Below are 20,170 nucleotides of genomic sequence, written 5' to 3' on the forward strand. Positions count from 1 at the left end.
AGGAAGAGCCCTCAGTTTCCTTTATTTGTCTCTGAGGGCCTGGGGGGCGGGGGAGAAGGAGGGCAGAGGCTGCAGAGGGGGGCAGGGTGGGAGAGGGACGAGCTGCATGTCTGGGGCCTGCCTGCTCCCCGCCCCGCTCCTCCTGTTCTGGGACCTGGGCCTCTCCCCGCCTGGTCCAGGGCCCCTTCTTTGGTCCCAAAAGCTGGCTGTCCTGCTGAGCTGCCTGGGGCTGCTGGCTCCACCTGTCCAAGGCCAGCAGCTCCGCCAAATGTCAGGTGTTTACGGAGCGCCTCAATGGGACGAACTGTGCTGGGTGCCCTAAGACGAGGTCTCTGGCCTCCACGGGCCTCCCCACCCCGGTCTAGTCAGGGAGGCAGTGAGGGAGTGGGGGCAGCTGGGGCAGTGTGGATGCAGATGGGGTCTGTAACTGGGTGCAGTGGCCTGGACCTCGCATGTCGGGCGGGGTCACTGCATAGAGGACACAGGGTATCAGCCAGGTGGCCCTCTCTGTAGGCGAGTGACCCAGAGAGAAGCAAAAGCTTAGCCCACAGGACGTGTCTGCTCTTGTCTTGGGTAGAAGGTGTCCCGTCTCCACCTGAGCTGCCACCGAGAAACATCCCTTTATCTGCCGGGCCATGTGAGGCCAAGGAGGTCCCTCTCCTGAGCGAGAATCCCAGAGCCACCGAGGTCAGCCGGCCGAGCCTCTCCGAGACGTTGTTTCAGCGACTGCAGAGCATGGACACCAGCGGGTGAGTCCCTAGCTGGCGGGTCCCCTCAGAGGCCAGCCCCAGGGCCGCAGCACCCAGGCAGCTCCCTCGGGGCTCCCTCCTGGAGGTGCCCCTTCCACCCCAGGACAGGTTGCTGTGGAGCCCACCTGCCGGGCGCCGCTGCATGGGCTCTGGAGGGCCCAGCTCGGGGGTCCGTCTCCGTCAGGCCCCGCAGCGGGACGGGAGCTGGTTCTGGGGTGACAAACACCCCTCTGCTGCCCACAGCAGGGTCCGGACCTGAGGGGTCTAGGCTGTGACTCCCTTACCGGGTGTCACTGCACGGAGCATCTTCTCCCATCACAGCCCCTCTAGAGCCACACCAGCAGACAGCCCCGGCGGAGAAGCTGCCGGCCCTGCAGCCCGGACTGGCCACACAGCCCTTTCCTCCTCTGGCCCCACACAAAGGAGGTCACCTTCCTTGTCACCAGTAAATGGGTCAGAGCAATAGTTCCATGTGTGGTAGGGACTGTGATGTCTGCACAGCATGGCGCTCCTTCCTTTGTGACGGAAGGTGTGAGATGCACTCATCCTAATGACTGAAGTCTCACTTGCTCTGATGCAGGGCTCTCAGCATCTGGTCCTTCACGTGTCCCCATACTGGCTCCTGTTGGTTCACCTTGACGGGCTCCTACAGCATTTTTTGCCCTGTGGTCCATTTCTACCTTAGCAGGCCCAGCCCTGGCAAATCAGAGGCCCTGACTTCAGGCCAGGCCAGGGGGCCCTGGCTGCTGTGGCTCAGTGGGCTGGGCATTGTCCCGCATAAGCGAAGGTCACCGGTTGGATTCCTGGTCAGGGAACATGCCTGGGTTGAGTGTTTGGTCCCCGACTGGGGCACATTTGAGAGGCAACCAACTGATCGATGTTTCTCTCTCATATCGATGCTTCTCTCCCTCTCTTTCTCCTTCCCTTCCCCTCTCTCTAAAAATAAGTAAATAAAACCTTAAAGAAAAAATTTTAAAAAGGCAGGCCAGTTGACTTCCACAGGAAGGAAGTCCCATGAGGGAGGGGGACTCGGCCCCAGTGGCCCCCATGTTGCCTCATGTAGAGCAGGCACTGACTACACATGTGCTGAATCAATTCATACATTCGTGCCCAGTGACGTCCACGCATGAGTAATCGAGAAACATGTTTGTTTCTTCGTGAGGAAAGGCCCCCCGAAGAACACCCTCGTGGCAGGCGGCTGCAACGCCTCCAACTTGGAGGATCAATCTGGGGCGGCCAGGGGCTGGCTGCTCACGCACCGCCTGCTCTGGCCACACGCAGAAGAAATGCCTGCAGGTGCGCACAAGCCGCCCGGTTGCTGGGGCACCTGGTGTTTTGTGGTCCCAGCCGGCGCATCCTCCGAGTCTCCCCCAGGCCCACCTGGCTGTGTTCTCCGCACACCGGAGTTACATGGGCTGTTTATCAACTGGCTGCGTGTCTGACGCTTGGACTACCTCGATGCATCATCATGATTATCCTGATGTATGTCTCGAAACAACAGGTGCTTGGGAAGCCGTTGCAAGCAGAGCTCATTGTTTGTTTCCTAGAGTTTGCATTTCTCTCAGGTTCAGGGGCCGTGTGCAGCGATCTCCTCAGGGAAACAGGCGGGGAGCCCAGCGGGGCCGTCATCTCTCAGTCCTCCCGCCTCTACCCCACCTTCGGACTCCGTCTCCTGTCCTGGCCCTCCTCTCCGGGCACAGGTGTTCTCTGGGCGCAGGGCCCGGGGCCGAGGGGTGCAGGACAGTGCGCACGGCCAGGCCTCTGTGTACGGGCGGCCGAGAGCGGGGAGCAGGGAGCTGGGAGGCCGGCTGCCCTGTCAGCTGATGTGTGGCCTTTGAACCTTCCTAAAAATTCTGCTTGGCGCTGGGGAGGAGCGGATGGCGTGTGGTGGAGGGACCATGGTGACACGGTCCTGTTCTCTTCCGGGTCAGGAAAAACTGAGATTCTTCCTTGAGTTTTACAGTTGATCTATTTTGCTTTTGGAATAACTTTGTCCGCAGAAGATGGCCTTTAGGTTATTCTTTTTTGTTTTTTAATTAATTTATTGTTTTTTCTATTATACTTGTCCCACTTTTTCCCCCACTGCTCCCTCCCACCCCCCCACCCCTCCTCCCACAGTGAGTCCCCTCCCTGTTACCCCCGCTGTCCCTGTCCATGGGTCATTTATACTAGTTCCTTGACTAGACCGTTCCCCTCCTTTCCCCTCTTCTCCCCTCCCCCCAGGTTATTCTTAATTATAAGGCAACCCGCGCAGTCTCCTGTGCAGGTTAATTAGATCTAATCGGTTGCGGCATAGTTAACACAAGACCACAGAGTGGCGTGAACCTCTGAACCCCGGAGTTCACCTCTCAGGACAAATCTTTTCTACAACGAACAGTTTAACACGTGCAGCTTCCTGTAACAAGGATCCGTGACCTCCAAGTGATAAGCCAATAGTCGTTGGAACGGTTACAGTGCCTATCCTAATACCATAGGAGAGATTCGGCCTTTTCAGTAAAGCAGACTTAGGCAGAAACGGGATTTCTAGGATGCGAGACTCAGAATAAGTATAGATTAAACTCAAATGTTATGACAGCTGGCACGTAACTGGTTGCTCACGTCTCAAACTAGTTAAGCCAGAAGGACTAATTCATTCCTCTCTAATCAAGAGCAACAGCTTTTCATGCTTTCAAGGATCCTACCAAAAAAAAAAAAAAAAAAAAAAGAAAGAAAGAAAAAACCCAAACCCTGTGACCTCCAGTTTCAACTTGATGGTCTGTCAAGGCCGGAACAAAGGTTTTTAAGGCGTGGAATAGTTTTTCCCACACAGGTAAAACAACATCCTTGAACCTCAGTTTCCTCATCTGTGAAATAGGAGTAATAATGTCTGCCTCATTGCAGTCATTTGGGGATCAAAGGGGAAAATGAAGATGAGCAGAAAGTGCTTAGAATGTTATCCTCGGGAAATATTTGCTGTGATTAATTTTTTAAATTCTAGGAACTAAAACTCAAAAGTTATCTAGGAAAAAAAAGCGCTGGCACAGAGAATGTAGAGGTGTGATATGCGTGATATGACCTAGGAATGGCCCAGGTGCCACCACACCTGGGCTCTCGTCCGCTGGGCCAGCGCGCTAGGTGCGCAGGTCTGAGCTGCGGTCCATCAGGGGGCTGGACCAGACCCGGGAGGGAGGCCACGGGCAGGGCACCCGGGCTGCCACTACCACGTCCCAGCCCCCACCTCTCATCACAGAGACTACCCTCCCCACAGAGGCTAGAGTGACTCGGAACCTCCCGGCATGCGGCTCCAGGTGGCCTTTGGCTGTGACTTGGGAGTTGGCATGTGAGCTGGGACCACTTGCCATCTGTAGACTAGAGCCTCCCGCGGTCTCCAGATCCCGTGCTTAGCAGCAGGTGAAGTAGGGAAACAGCTCATGGGACATTTTTCAAGCCTTTAAGGGTGGGTCACAAGGCACGCTCCCTTGCGAGACCCTTTAATCTTGCGGCGACCTGCTTTGCGACCCTCTGGTGAGACCCAGGGTGCCGTGCAGGTATGCAACCGTCCCCCGAAGGACCTTGTCTCGGCAGGAGACGCTGAGAACGCAGAGTTCTTCTCCTTATCGATGGTGTTTGTGGCCGAAGGACCCGGACGAGCGTGTTTTCGTTTCTGTATTTGTAGGCTTCCAGAAGAGCACCTTAAAGCCATCCAGGACTATTTAAGCACTCAGCTCACCCTGGACGCTGATTTCGTGAAGACGGGTTCCAGCAGCCTCCCTCACCTGAAGAAGCTGACAGTGCTCTTGTGCAGGGAGGTCTACGGGTAAGGGCGCCGCGGGGGCGGGGAGAGGGCACCCAGGCCGGGTAAGGGCGCCGCGGGGGCGGGGAGAGGGCACCCAGGCCGGGGACGCTGCTCGGAGGGGCGCGGGGGGCTCCCCGCGGCCGCTCAGATCCTGCTGCTGCGCTCAGGGTAACTGAGCACTTGGCGGCGCTTAGAAATCGTCGTGGTTGTTCTGAGGTTTCATTTTTATGGTATTTGAACTAAAGCACTTAAAAACAACCGACGTTCATCTGAGGCCAGTTGCTACGGGAAGGGGTGGGCAGGAGGCCCTGGGAGCCATTTCCCACGTGCTCAGGGTCCAGCATTGAAGGCGAGGGGGGCTGGCTTTCCTTTCTGCAGCCAGCACCTTCAGCAAGCACACTGGACACCCAGAGGGACGAAATGGAAGTCAGCTTACTTTCTGTGTGGCTGGTGCTGGCCCAAGGTGGCCAAGGACAGCCGTTTCTTCGGGGGAGCTAATTCGCCGAAATGTCAGTATTCTAATTTTGGATTCATCGAATGACCCCATGGATCAAAGTTCCCATTTCACTTAGACTTTTATTTTTATTTCACATTTTAATTTTATTCACATAAAAATTAATTCGAAGCTTCATGAATTCTTATTGTTAGAAGTGCAAACTTCAGGCTGATCTGCCATCTGAAAAAATCAGAAGACTATTTTAAATGCTTTCTTTAAAAGCCTGACAAATAGAAAGGACAGTCAAAAACATCTGAAAGAGATCCCAAGGAGCCAAAGGACTCCCATCGTAAATAAAAGGTCAACATTTTGGTTGGGAAAAATCATATCATGTGGGGGAGGGTTTCTCGACCTGTACTGGTTTGTATTTTATTACAGATTCGGCAGTTTCAGAACTCTCTTGTCAGTTTCTCTGGTGCTGTATCCATCTTAGTTTCGTAAATATACAAAGAAAAATCTGTTATCAGTAATCAGATTGAACTTTCCTCGTCAGGGCTCTTAAAAGTACCATCAGCACATGTAGTACATTTAACAGATAATGCCTTTGACAGGCCGAGCACTCACCAAATTGGCCAGTCAGGCTTCATTTCAATGAATCGGCTTTCCACTAATCCAAGTTTGGCCAGGGGGACCTAGACTCACCATTTACAAATTCCCACGGAGAGATGTTTTTTGTTTGATGCTGTTGTTAGAATTCATTTGTCACTAGGGAAATGTGTACACCCGGCACTTCCTTTTTAACCAACAATTTTATGATGACTGGTAACAAGCTTTTATTTCTGCTCCAGTGGAGAGCCTGGTCTTTGCTGCTTCCTTGTCCAGGAGAAAATGTCCTTGTAAGTCTCTCAGCTAAGCTTCTCCTGTCACTCAGCACGTGGGCAGTGTCCCCAACACCTCACGGCTACCTGGACTTTCCTAGGGTGCAGGTCACCTCACCGTGTGGGGCAGCAGGTGCCCCGGGGTGCCTGTTTCTCTGGTACATTGTGCTCACGGGAAAAGCTTCCTTTGGCTTCTTTTTAGGTGCTCCAGTCTGCATTTCCGGAGCAATCAGGATCAGAGACACTATGCTGTCCCCACCCCCACCCTGCCCCCGCTCACTCCTTTGTCTTCACCTTCAGAGGCAAAGTGATAGCAGGCTCAGAGGCTTGCACAGCGGAGAAATGGAATTTTAGAAAATCTTAGGGACAGAATGGTCTCCCCCCACACACACCGCCCCCTGCCACTCCTGCTGGTGCTGTTCCGTGAAGCTAACCATAAACTTGTAGTTTCCAAGGTGCTTTGGTTGGAACAGTTCTTCCGTTTACTCCATTCGTTCACTCATTCATTCACTCACGTAACAAGGCTGTCTGGAAAGTATCCTCTGATCTCTGTTCTGGGGTCTGGGTTACAACACTAACCCGAATGCCTAAGGTTCCCGCTCTTTAGACCCCGTTGGAGCTGACATCTTTGTGAGGGGCGCTATGGTAGATTAAGTATGTAAATAACAAGATAGGTCTAGTAAGCGTCGTGACGAAATAAAACAGGAGAAAGTGATGGAGAGACACTGAGTGGGGGGCGGTGCCAGTGTCCTTTGGGGGGCCATGGATAGCTCTCTGAGGCAATGGCAGAGCTGGCACCTTGGTAGCAAGAGAGAGCTAGCCATCCAGCCACTTGGCAGATGGATGTCAAGTACAAAGGTCCTGAGGTGGGAATGGGGCAGGCCTGCAAGGAACAGAGAGAAAGCCTGTGTGGCTGGAGCGTAATGGGAGAAGGGCAACATTTGGCGCAGAGGTTAGGGAGAGGCAGGCATAGGGTGGCCAGATTGAGCAAACAAGACCTCGGATGCCCAGCTCGGTCTGCATTTTAGATGTACCACAAATGTTTTTCGGGTAGAAGGCTATAGCACGCAATATCGGGATATGCTTACGCGAGTAGATTTTCCATGGTTGATCTGTAGTTCAAGTTCAGCTGGGCTTTCTGTGTTGCATCGGGCAGTGCAGGGCAGAGCCACAGCGCGTTCGCTGCACAGGACCCTGCCGAGGGCTGGGAGGACTGGGGTGTGATCTGGTTGGGGCCGCAGAGCCTGCACCCCAGAAGGCAGGCCCAAAGCAGGAGACCAGCGCGCAGCAGCTGTGGCTGTGACAGGCCGGCGGCCCATGCGAAAGAAGCGGCAGAGACAGGCACCTCCGTCTGTCTTGCTTCCTGCTGAGCCCTGGGGTTGAGACGGGACCTGCACAGCTGACAGATGTCAGTGACGTGACCTGAGGGCTTGGGGCTCTGTGTGTGCAGAGAGCCGCCGGTGTGACCTGGGGCACGTGGGGATGGCCGACTGGCCTAATTGGGTGTGGTGTGAGGAGCAGACACTCGAGGTGACCCGCAGATTTTTGGTGTGCGCAACCAAGTGGGTGGTGATGCCGGTCACTGAACAAGTGGAAGTCAGGGACCGGGGTTGGGGTGGGGGTCTTTCTTGGGGCTGTTGTTGGTTTGGGGTGCTACCAGGCGTGCCGCCTGCTGAGCTGCCCACCAAGGACTTAGCTGGAAGTTAGAGCCCGCGAGACCTCAGGCTGGGAGTACACACCGGGACCCCTCAGGACACAGTTGGCACTTACTCGGGGAGACAGGGACTCAAGCTGTGCTTGGAGGTGTGGTGCAGGAAGAATAGCTGCCACAGGAGTCTGAGGATGACACCCAAGGGAACCAGGCTTGTCCACGGTGACACTTGGTCCAGCACCAATGCCCTGAAAAGAAGGTGGCGGGGAACTGAGGCGTGAGCCCCGCTGCCAAGATGTCATCGGGGTGCCAGGTCCTGCATTGGAAATGGAGACCTTCAGCAGCTCAGGGGGATTTGTGGCCCCAAGGTAGGTTCTCCAGAATCGGGCTGGAACTCTCGCGGCGAGAATAGAGAAATAAAGAGAATAAAGTCACCAGAGTCTGGAAATACTTGGTAACGCTTGAAACAGAGAAATGAGGAGAGATGTAAGTGGATCTCTAAAATAAAATGTCAAAGTGTGGCGATGATCAGTGAGGACCTGGCTGGTGGGGCTCAGTGGATGGAGCGCTGGCCTGTGAACCGTGGGCTGCTGGTTCCGTTCCGGCCAGGGCACGTGCCTGGGTTGCGGGCCAGATCGTCAGCGGAGGGCGTGCGAGAGGCAGCCAGTCTATGTTTCTCTCGTCCATGGATGTTTCTTTCTCCCTTCCTTTCCCTCTCTCTAAAAATAACAAAATTTAAAAAATTTTTTAAAAAGTGAGGACAGGGTCAAGATTTTAATAAACAAACCAACCAACCAACCAACCCCAAACAGAACTGCTTTACCGTAATTGTGACTGCTTCATTGGAGGCCATAAACACAAAGTCATACTTTCCTAATCAAATTTGAAAATCAAATTACAGCACAGAGCCGAGTGTCAAGGGAGTGCACACAGAAAACTTGGGCTGGGTGGCGGGGGCGGGGACGGGGGGTGACCGGATAAAGCACACACAGAGGATGTGTGATTAGAATTGATAATCTTTGCAAGGAGGGCATAGAGATTCTACATACAGTGGGCGGGTGGGGTCTGAAAGACACAAGAAGAAATGATGCAGAACCGATGACTCCCTGTGTCAGAGAAAGAAATTTTTCCAGGCTTTTAAAGGAACTCAATCAATGCAGGCACAAAAAAAACCTCGCAAAGATGCAACTCACGGAACAATCAAACGGTCACCCCTAACCCTCCACTTAGAGTGTTTCTGGACCACGAGGGAAGAGGAACGCGGAGAGTAAACGCCTGGGGACGGCACCCTCACTTTCAAGAACTACATATTGAATATTATTCACACTCTCTGAGGAGGCAGTAAAACTTCTGACTGCATTATCTCTGCGGAGAAGACTTCTGGCCTGGGGCTAACTCAGCCTAGAGGTCATTCAAGGGCATAGCGAGTCTTTGCAAATTAGAAAAAAAAAACAAAACGTTGTGACAATGGACTGATCACAGGCCTCTACTTCAAAAAGGATCCTAGAGTTTTTTCTTCCAAAGTTTTTGCATGCTGGTGCCCCTAAAAAAAGGAGTCCAGCAGCTCACCGCGCAGCCGGGTATGAATACACCCCTGTGCAAGTGTTCCTTCTGTACCCCCGGAACACGGGCTGATGAAAACAGAGAGAAATAACAGACGAGCCACAAGCTCCCAAGCCCTAGACGTTCTCCGATCATTTCCTAAATCACGGCCGAATTAAAGGAGAAATCGACGTGATGCTAGCCGACCTCGGGCAGGAGCAGGGCCACAGGGAGCGGCAGGGCCATAAAATCCAGTAAGTCCAGATGTAACTTGTTGACTGATGTAAGCAAAATGTTACCAAGGAAAGGATGAAAAATAGAACAATAAAAAATTACAAATCCCTTTATAATGAAATCCAACCCATCCAGGGTGAAAACCACAGAATGGGGAGAAAAATACAGCACCTAGATTAAAGAAAAAGCAAAGCAATATATAAAGTTTATACCAATGTATCAAAGTAATAACAAAACTCCCAACAGAAAACTGACAAAGGACACGGATAGTTTGTACAAAGAGAAATACAGCAAAACCAACGGTGTAGAAAAACACTTAATGCCGTTACAAATTAAAGGCATGCAAATCCAGGCATCAGTAGAGAAAGGCGGGGTGGAAGGGAACAATTGCAGGAATTCAGACCGCACCTCGGGGCCTGGACGGTGCTGAGGGCCCCCTAAGGGGAACCATCATCACTCAAAGGCTGGGCCCTCCTCTCTGGTTATCCCTAAACCGGAAGAAACCCTGGGTGAGCAAAGCTGTTCAGAGCGGCCTGTGTTTAGGACCCCCAAGATCTCAAAATAACCCGAGTATCTACAACCAATTTGGGCACATTTACTCCATAGGTTATTTGCAAACCAACTATGTTAAATATGTAAAAACGTTAATAGTTTGGGGGGAAGTAAGTAAGAGGTAGAATTCAAAATTGCCCACCGTGCCCAAAACAACGTGAAAGCCATGGGAAAAGATGAGAAGGGGCTGAAGAACCCATAAAGCCCCGGTATAGGCACTGTGAAAGGGTCAGACCCAGGGGAGTCTCTGGGGCCCCTCTGAGCTTGGAGGAGGGACGCGCACCGGTAAGGACAGACAGCCCGCACAGGAAGCCCCTGGGGCACGCATTTAAAATGCAGATTCCAGACCAAACCAGGTTGGGGCCCAGAAATTTGCATTTTTAACAGTGGAGGAGGGATTCATGCTGGAAGCATGGACTACTGAGTGATTTCAAGGTAGTTTTGTGATTCTAGACCCAAATTTTTCACCCGCCGTGTAGGACGGACGAAACAGAGGTAAATCAGGGCTAGGTGTGACGGCTCCAGTTTGGCCAGGGTGTGGGAAGGAGTCGGGGTGTCTGGGGGGTGGGCAGGCCTGGACCTTTGCCGGGACTGGTTCTTCTGGGAAGAACTCCTGCCTTCGCCAGAGGAGGGTCCAGATGAAGCCTGGATGCTTCTTCAGCCGGCTCCTCACTAATGCTTGACCTTCACCTTGTCTCCTGCCCCCAGAGAAGTCATCCGGACCCTTCCCTCCCTGGAGTCTCTGCAGAGGTTGTTTGACCAGCAGCTCTCCCCGGGCCTCCGTCCGCGGCCTCAGGTAAAGTTCTGGGGGTTAGAAAGATGAGTTTGATAAACTGGGGATGGGGTGGGGGTGGGGCATGGAGGTAGCCAGTGTCCTGAGGGCTCAGAGGGAAGCCCCACCCCGCACCGACGTTGCTAGACCACCGGAGTATGCTTTGGGGTGAGGGGTGAGAGCCACAGAAGTCTGCCCACCCCCCACCCTCCCCCATAAAGCATTTCCCACTGCCTGATTTTGATCTGAGGAATAAAGATGTCAAATTATGCGCCCGTCAGCAAAACTACTTATTAGTGCTGAGTAAGGTGGCAAGGCAGGGCCTTTCCCTCCATTTCTCTTCAGAAACCGAGAGACAAAACACCCGAGGTGCCAAAAATTTTGCTCCTGCCTTTGCCCCAGGAAGAGCAAGGTGTGAGTGCATCCCCCCCAAGACACCTGCTCACGCAGGGGGCCAAGGCCAAGTTCCCCACTGAGGGAAGACTTGTTTAACAAGAGGTGTCATCAGCAGGATTTAAAACAAAGAAAGAAATATCTCAGAGAAAGTACTTGCAACCAACATACAGGACAAAGCGGTAACATACTTTTTTAGAAGTTGACAGATAATTCAGTAAAAACAATCCACTTTGTAAAATGGGGAAAGGAACTAGAGAAGACTTTCGCTGAAGACCTGGGAAAGGGCAACATTGCACATAGATGACGTGTAACCGCGCCTCGTTAGTGACCGAAATGTGGTGCTCAAAGCTGCAGCTTGCGTATCAGACAGGCCAGAGGCTGATGGGTAAAGTCAGCACTTGGGGGTGGGGCTGGGGGTTGGGGGTGCAGAGACTCCCTAGGGGCTCACTCCCTGCTGGAGAGGAAATGGCTTTTCTGAAAAGCAGTCTGGCCATTTGCATTGTCAGGCAGGGGGGATAACTCACCCCCTTCTATTGCTGGACTGGTAATAAAATCAAATTGAAACAAGACTAGATGATCAGGAGAAAAACCAGTTTAACGCGTGCGCACGCGAGAATCACCGTGAGATGCTCAGATTGGACAGTGAGGCTCAAAGACATGACCGTGCTCAGCATCTACGTGTACTTTGTGGGCAAACACGCCTGGGAGGAACAGGACAGACTGTCACTGCCGTTAGAAGCACGTGGGCAGGGCTTGGGCTCCGGCCCCAGCCAGAATGGTGGCTCAGGCCTGTCTCACAGCCTTCTCCCACGCCACCTTCCTCGGGTTCCTGACTTGAGAGAACGGTGTGTCTCGGCTCACGGACAGGGCGGGGGGCCTCCAGCACAGGGAGATTCCCTCCTGCTTTGAGGGGCTCAGAGGAGAGTCAGTGCTCCCCCGGCCTCCTGCTGCTTCTGGGCCATGGCAGCTGGAGGTCAGCCACAGGCCCCCGCGGGACGTCCTGGGGCGGCCTCCCCCGGCCCCGACAGCACGCAAACGTTCAACGCACATGTCCTCCAAGCGAGCAGTCCTGTATGTGAGCGGTTGTCTTAGGGACGAACAGATGTTGACAGAGATGGTTAATGTGGTTTTGTCTCTAAGAGCAACAACATTGGAAACCACACAAACGTAGAAAGTTGTTAAACAGCGGTGCAGAGTTTTCTATGGCGGAGGCACTGACGTGGGAGGCCTCCACGGCATACCGCTGGGTGGGACAAAAGCAAATGATGGGGAAATTGTGCCAGAAGGATTTATACCCAAAGGGCAACTCTGGTTACCATGGCGGTGGTGGGGGCGGCGCTGAAACTGGGGAGAAGAGGCTTGGCCAAGGGGGACTTTGGGTGTGGCTATACTGTCTGAGTTTTTTAGTGAGAAATTATATGTAGCATGTTCTAGTTGGACAACTTAAAAATTCATCAGAAAAGAAAAAGATAATTTTGCTTCCCTCCAAGTGAATGATGGGTAAATTTCCAGGAAAGTCAGAACAAATCTAGACAAAACAGAGGTCATGCCAGACACTAGCATTTAAGTAGTTTGACTAGAAGGCCACACACCCAAATCTTTGAAGTAGATGAGACAAGGGACACACTCCGGAGAGGTGAGCTGACGGCAGCCACACTGAGTGACACCGCAGGGTTCAGCTGGGCAGGAAGTGAAATTGCTCGTGTGAGGCAGCTGACCGTGCCAGCCTCTTGCCAACATCACACCCTGGCCCTTAGGGGGGCGAGACAAGATGGGGACCCCTGGACCCCTGCGTGGAGTTCACTCGAGAACTGGAAGGGGGGCAAAAAATGTCACGTAATTGAAAGGACCGCTGGCCTGAAGGCTGGGAAAGATGCGGCCTGTCCTGTGTGCGGAGGAAGAGTCATTATTACGCTTGGAGCCCACATCCTCCTTTGAACCGGCAGCTGCAAAGCCAAGTGAAACCCCTCACCAGCTTATGGGAACCCAGAGGCGGCACCCAGACCCTCCCGCCCACATCTGGGCTGAGCTGTGAATTCTGGCCTCCGCCTCCAGGCCGGTGACCTTTGGGGCTGCTTGGTTGTTAGCACAACCGGGCCTCTCTACCTGCTAGACACCATTAGCATACTCCAGCTGGGACAACCCCCTGCCATGTCTCCAGACCTGTCAGATGTCCCGTGGTGGGGGGGCAAAAGGGCCACCAGCTGAGAACCCCAGGGCTAGATGTGCATTCGGATCTCAGGGATACGCTAGCTCTGTGACCTTGGGTCCGTTGATTCAGCACTTTGACTCCACTTCCCCACCAGCAGAACAAGGATTGTAAGAATAAACACACATGTGGATTAGACAAGAGAACACATTCCAAGTATGTTCGCCATCATGGGTACTCGTCCAATCCCCCTATGCGTTCCGCTGCGTAAAGCAGGCAGACAAAGTTTCAGCGCTGTTCTTGAATCTTCTAAGACCTCACCCCCATTTTGTTGGGAACTTCATTTATACTCTATAAGTTTTTGCCAAACCTGCTCCAAAAGATGCAGATTCAGCCACGGGGTGGCGGTGTCGGGAGACACCTGCCTAAAACTGCCAGGTGACTGCCCAGGTAGCAAGCAAGTAATTCCAAGTGTCCACAAGGGAGGATGAGGGGTTGAAATCTGTTACCTTTCCATCCTTTAGGAGAAAATCACCCCTAAAACAAGGGGATCCTCCGCTGTCCCATCTACTGAGCAGACTTCCTGTTCCGTCCTTAGCTCGGTCTCAGCTCCCTTTTGCCGGCCTTTTCCCTGATCATAGTAACTGTTGCCTGCAGCTTTAAGGAGCAAAAGTAGTCAGAGAAAGTGCTGGCGGATGTGGTGCAGATGCTGCTGAGGTGGGGGTGGTGATGGCTAGTGTTTGGTGGTGGTGGTGACGATGCTGACGGGGGTGACAGGGTCACGGTGGGGAGGGCAGTGGTGACGATGTTGCTGCTGGTGGTGACGGAAGGGTTGGTCAGTTGCTGACGGCAGAAGTAGTATGTGAGGTGGCTGGGTGGGAAATTGAGGTCAGAAGCAAGCGCAGCCTGGCTGGCTGGTCAAGCAGGGGGCGGGGGAGGGGGTAAAGGGACACCGCTTGGTTGGAGGTAGCCCTCCTTCTCTTCTGCTTGGGGCTCAAGTTAATGCTACACCTGCCTGACTTTCTCCTCCTACCTTTGGAGGGCAGGGGTGGGACCTTATTAACTGTGCCTCCAGCACCTGGCAGGTGTCTGACACAGAATAGGAGCTTTATAAATGTTTGTTCTGGCAACAAATGCTGGAGATGGTGGACGTGGTGCCGGGCGGACAGGATTCAGGACCTGCCCCGTCCTTTGCTCGCTGTGTGACTTCCGGTATGTAACTTGAGCTCTCTGGGCCTCCTGTGCCGCGAACACCCGCATCAAGCGTCGCTGGCTGGAGACTGGTCCCAGTGTTACAGAACCCCTGGGCTGCTCCAGTTGAAAACAAACCCGCGGGCTCTTTAGTTAGGGGCCCGATTGCCCGCCGCCAAAATTATAACTCTCAATACCAGAGTTTAGTGAAAAGAAAAAGAATAGTTTATTTAACAGTTATATAGATTTAGTTATTTGCGGATTTCTGTTGTTAAGTCTTATGTTCTTTAAAACACCCATAAACACATATCCTTGCCTCCCCCCCACCAAACCAGGCTAGTTTTAGAAAAGTCAGAGAAACCCTTTCCCTACTTTCCAAACACAGTTCAGCTTTACCAGTAGCTGTCAATCATTCAATCCTGATTGGGGAGACCTCGTCTGTGTTATGGGGTCCACCAGCTTTTAATCCAGAACCTCATGGATTCTCAGCCTCCTTGTAAACTGTATAGTTAGTCCTTTTGTAATCCGCACAGTCCGCCTTAACCTTAGTCAAATCCGCACAGTCAGTCCGCCTAAAATGTCTCCGCTTATGTTTAAATCCCTGACTACGTCCTCTGATGTAGTGGGTGCGGTAACCAGTTCTGACCATTCACAGAACCTTACGCAGGTTCTGTGTGCTTTCTCCATACCGTCCCCTGGTTCAAGACTCCTCCCATCTACCTGAGGCTTTGGATGCATTAAAGCCATTTTGCATAAAAAAGAAACTAGCCACCAGCCTCAGGCATGTGGAGGCATTCTGAAAGCTGCTTCCTTCTCCCCATCCCCCAGCCGCAAACTGGGGTTTTTTGGAACACCCCTGTTTCTGTAACACCAGCACCCAGGTTGCAGTGCAGAAGAGTGTTCTGGCCCCAGTTCTTGGGGAGCCTACGTTCTGGCAGGGGAAACACACAATGAACAGATAGAGATCCTGGGGGTCACTAGGCAACAAAGCAGGATGATTGGATAGAGGTGACCTGGTGGAAGGACTAGTTGCGGATCTGAGACCTGAGTGGCAAGGCGTGGCCTTCCCAGGTGAGTCCACGTCTCTGGGGATTCCTCAGAAGAGTAGCTCAAGGCCATGCGCAGATCAGAAGTGAGGCTGAGGGTGACTGGGCGCGGAGCTTTAGATCCTGTGGTCTTAAAAGCCAGGGTAAGGAGCTGGGATGACTGTCCCTGCCAGCGGGGGCTTCCAGTGGTGGGGTGGCTGTGTACTCAGGGAAGAGCAGGAGCAGCGATGCTATCGATGTGAGAGGAGGAGGAAGGTGATAATCCAGGCCAGTCCTGGACGAGTGGATGAGGTGTGAAGCTCTGGGGGAGAAGCAGATTTAGAGGGAGGAAGAAGTGACATGCTTTTCAGCCATGACACGTGTGAAGTGATGGGCAATATCCTCGATGTCTTCATCTGCAAACGGCGACAATGATAGCACTTCGGGGGTGGCTGGGGATCATGAACGGCCACGAAGCGTGGCACACGCTCAGCGTTACCCTCTCTGTGGCTGGCATGCAGTGACTGTGTCCTCACTGGCTCGTTTCCTCATCTCCCAGATGCCTGGTGAGGCCAATGCCATCAACATGGTGACCAAGCTCAGCCAACTGACAAGTCTACTGTCCTCCATTGAAGATAAGGTACCTGGGGGGGGGGGTCCTACAGCTTCTCTCGGCTTCTCTTTGGTCTCCTCTTGGCTCAGAGAATGCCCAGGTGTGCAGACTCTGCTCCCTTGGCCTCTGTCCCAGAGGCGGCTGCCCTCCTTCGCCTCCCAGCCTCAGGGCGGTTGTGCCTGTGTGCCCGCAGGTCAAGGCCTTGCTGCACGAGGGCCCCGAAGCTCCCCACCGCCGGTCGCTCATCCCTCCGGTCACCTTTGAGGTAAGTGGCTGTACCCTTGTGCTTCACAGCTGGAGGCCGGGGGCCCTTCTGGTCCCTGTGGACGGAGAGCTTTGGGCTCATCTGTACAAGGTCAAGGAGCCCACTTGTGAGGATGCTGAGACATTAGAATGGGTGTCCTGATGGATCTGTGCATCCTCCTTCACAGCAAGGCGCCCCAGGAAGGACCCTCTCATCCCAAGATGACCTATACTTTATCTGTCTCAGCACAGGGAGGGGAGTGACATCAAACAGAACCTCCAAGCTGTCTGCATAGTGCCTTAAGGGGGATTAGAAAAAAAAATACACCTCTCATGGCTTCCCTGGCAGTGACTGAGTTAGACTCCTCAGGTTCTGGTCCAGAAATCTGTTTTTCTTAATTATCCCCAGAGATTCTGGTGCATCTATCCCAGCCCTGGGCCCACATTCAGAAACAGGATGAGATGTCCCCGCATGTCTCCCCCACCCCACGAAGACCTTCCTAGCCCTCATGACAATTCTGTGTTAGCATATATTTCTGTCTCCTGAGTATGGCGATTGTCTTTTTCCTAATTATTATCAGTCAAGGTTCAATTCTTGGTGGTAACAAGGTTCAGGAGCTTAAATCCATTGCTAAACTCCTTTCTGGAAGTAGATGACATCAGATTGATGAGCGTTGTCAGGTTCGGCAGTGGACGAACACTTTTCCTGTAGTTCATCTGCTTCCTCCACCAAACCTGTTGGCGGAACAGCTCACATGCGCACAATGGACTAGCTGGCTCCTTCACACATTTTAGCAATTCTCAGGGGCGGCCGGTGGAAACCTGGGTGTGTGGCCCCGGGTGAGATGGGGACTTGCAAATAGGAGCTAGAGGGATGCATATGGGACACTGAGGCTGGACTGGCCAAGGGCTGCCCAGCTGTATGTACGAGCGAGGGGCTCAGGGACTGGCACCATGAAAGCCTGAATGGAGAAGAGATGACCGATGTCTCCCCCCACCCTCCTGCTGCTGCTCGTCCTCCTCTTCACAGGTAAAGTCAGAGTCGCTGGGGATTCCTCAGAAATTGCAGCTCAAAGTCGATATTGAGTCTGGGAAACTGATCATTAAGAAGTCCAAGGATGGATCTGAGGACAAGTTCTACAGCCACAAGAAAAGTAAGATCCCCTTGTGCCCGCAGGGCTCCCCTTCTGCTAGTGTCCTTCCTGATGACCGGTCAGCAGCAGGCACGTGCCACCCCACGCTAGGACACCACCATTCCTACCCTGCCTGTGGACCCCCGCCACCAGCTCTAGGGCCCACTCCTTACGCCCCCTCATTCTCGAGGCCTTCCCTGTCCAGTTCTCCTCCTTCCTCTGAACCCAAGGAAATGTGACAGCTCTGTGAAGTGTTCCTCCCAGCTGGGGCCAGGCTGACACCCACGGTCACCTCCCAGGGCCCCGCACGTGTAAGGGCTACGGCCCGAGTCAGGCAGCATCTTCAGTGTAACAGAGACTGGGGAACAGTTTCCAGGGCGCACCCCAGCTTTGCCTCTCAGCAGCTTGTGCCCTGGACACCTGACCCGCCCGAGACCTCAGTTCCCTCATCTGTCCAATGGGGATGATAAGGATTAAGTGAATAATGAGCCTGGCATGTAGGCGCTGCCCAGAGCACCCGAGGCTTTATAGCATCAAGTAAACTCATGAGCAAAATGGGAAATGTTCACACACCAGATGCTTCTGGGCCGGTTATGGCCGGTGAGGCAGAGGACAGGAGCCCAGATGGGCTGTGGCTCAAATTTAGGCTCTGCCACTGGCTGGCTGTATTGCAGCCTGGGTGCTTAACCTCTCTGCGCCTCCAGTTTCTCATCTGTGAAATGGGACTAGTAATAGTAATAATAACAGCCTTCCCACAGGCTCGTCCTGAGGCACAGAGGAGCTGATGCACGCAAGGGCACCTCTGACCTCACAGCAAAGTGTCCAGGCAGGGGCCTGCCCACCCTGCAGCCTCCTGTTCCAGAGTCCCACCTGGGAGTGACACCAAAGCCCTAGGGGTGCGGGGGACGGGAGTCCAGGGACCAGCCCTGTGCAGGAGGTGTGCTGTAACAAGGAGAAGACTGCGGGCAACACAGAGGGGTATTAGAAGCTCAGCCCGAGTCCTAGCTCAGTCACTTGCAACCTTGGTCTAGGGGTCTCGCTCTCTCTCTGGTCCTCAGTTCACTCTTCTGTCAGATGGGTATTGTAGCATCCTGTAGGGCTGCCCTGAGTCCTAAACAGGAAAACATCAAAGTGAGTAGTGCCGAGGATGTAGTAGGTGCTCAAGAAAACTGGCTGCCACTGCCACCACCACCACCATCATCATTGTCCTTATCCTTCCAAGTCCAAGGTAGCTGTGAGGAAGGCAGAATGGGGCAGTGAGGATGGATCGGGAATGAAGTCGCTAGGCGCTGGAGCATCGTAGGCTGTCGTATTCACACGGAGCTGAGATCCCAGTGTCGGGCAGGATCTCTCTGTCCACCGCCAGTTTGGGCAGGAGAGATGGGGACTCACTGAGGGTTTGAGCAGCAGAGGGCTGTGATGAAAGCAATTATCTTAGAGCCATACTTTTCCCCTTATCTGTCACAGAGAGTGAGTTACAGCCGAAAGCGGGGGTGTTGGGGGGGGCGGTTCCCAACTTTGACAAGAGGAAATGGAAACCTAAGATGAGCGAAGAGATTATCAAAGAGTGCCTGGTTGCTCTAAAAACACTTGAGGTTTCTGGGCTGAAGGGAACACCTCCCAGGATTCTGGGAAGCACTGTGAACTCTTATCAGCTTAATTCAATGGACATTGTTTTTCGTGGTCCTCTTGCTTGGGCCAGCTCTGAGTGGTAGACCTCCCCCAAAGAATTGGCAACTTAGAGAGAACCGCTGACATGTGAGCATGTATCAGAATGTGGGCCAGAGCCTGCCGTGGGGTGGCACAAGGAGGCTTCCTACCGCAGAGGTGGCTCTGTCTGGGGCTTTGAAGGATGAATAGGAGTTCACCCAGCATGAGGCAGGGGACTTGGACTGAGACAGTGGCGTGTGCAAGGAAAGGAGCCGGCTGTTAGGAAGATGACATGTGATGTGTTGTGGTTTAGGGAGGAGCAGTGGAGGAGGAGGTCCCAGCTACGGGCAGGGCCTTGAATGCCGAAGTCGGGGTCAGAGACATCATCCTGTGGACAGCAATGGTGTGTTTACCACTAGAGGGGTGAATATTCCCCTGAGAAGCCCCAGCTCCAGTCCCAAATGGGCGATGACAGTGCAGGCTTATGAGCCCTTAAAGGAGAAGCATGGATGTCTGGCACTTGCCAGCCCAGACTGAGGAACGTGCCTGCCTGGCTCCCAGCCCCACTCTGGGCTGGAGGCGCCCAGCTCACCCTGTCATGGCACCTGTCACATCAGAACACAATTACCGGTTCACAGGTTCCCTCCCCCAAAGGGGCGGGGTCTTCCCCGTACACAGCTGGCATCTGCGCAGGATCGGGTGCTCGGCAGGTGCACACTCAGGGGTTGCCAGGTGGCTGAGGTCTCTGCGGCAGGAACGCTCATTGCCCCTTCCCCGTGAGTGCATCTTCTGCAGAGGCCCGAAAGTGGGGTTGTTTTGTTCATTGCTAGATCCCCAGAGTCTAGAACAGTGTCTGGCCCAGAGTAGGGGACCAATAGGTATATAATGAATGAATGAATGAACGAGTGCAGTAGCACAGTCCATGTGACTGTGTGTTTAGGTGGCTTCTGTGACTGGCACCAAGAGGGAGTGTCCTTCGGGTTTAGACTCTGGCTGAACTGGATCCCGTCCTTGCCTTAAGGCTTGACGATGGTGTGAGCTGGAGAAAGTGACTTAACTGCTCAAAGGCTCTGTGTCCATGCAGAACAGGATTCTCATGGGGTCGCTGTGGGGACGGTGGGCTAAGGTCTGCCCTGAGCCAGGCCAGTCCTGCAGTCCGTTTCCAGGTGTGTTGTTCCCAT

General features: G+C 53.5%; 1 protein-coding gene across 1 annotated transcript in view; it reads left to right on the plus strand.

Moving 5' to 3' along the window:
* INPP5D (inositol polyphosphate-5-phosphatase D) overlaps positions 1 to 20,170 on the plus strand; it is a 106,665-nt gene that overhangs the window by 49,872 nt on the left and 36,623 nt on the right. The window contains exons 4-9 of the mRNA XM_090285023.1: positions 578 to 749; positions 4,405 to 4,545; positions 10,526 to 10,613; positions 15,910 to 15,990; positions 16,157 to 16,228; positions 17,237 to 17,360. Of these exons, the coding sequence (XP_090141149.1) occupies positions 578 to 749; positions 4,405 to 4,545; positions 10,526 to 10,613; positions 15,910 to 15,990; positions 16,157 to 16,228; positions 17,237 to 17,360 (678 nt within the window). The remainder of the gene's footprint in view (positions 1 to 577; positions 750 to 4,404; positions 4,546 to 10,525; positions 10,614 to 15,909; positions 15,991 to 16,156; positions 16,229 to 17,236; positions 17,361 to 20,170) is intronic.

Source organism: Furipterus horrens, unplaced genomic scaffold, assembly GCF_987537825.1.
Source record: "Furipterus horrens unplaced genomic scaffold, mFurHor1.1.pri manual_scaffold_1, whole genome shotgun sequence".
Taxonomy (NCBI): Eukaryota; Metazoa; Chordata; class Mammalia; order Chiroptera; family Furipteridae; genus Furipterus; species Furipterus horrens.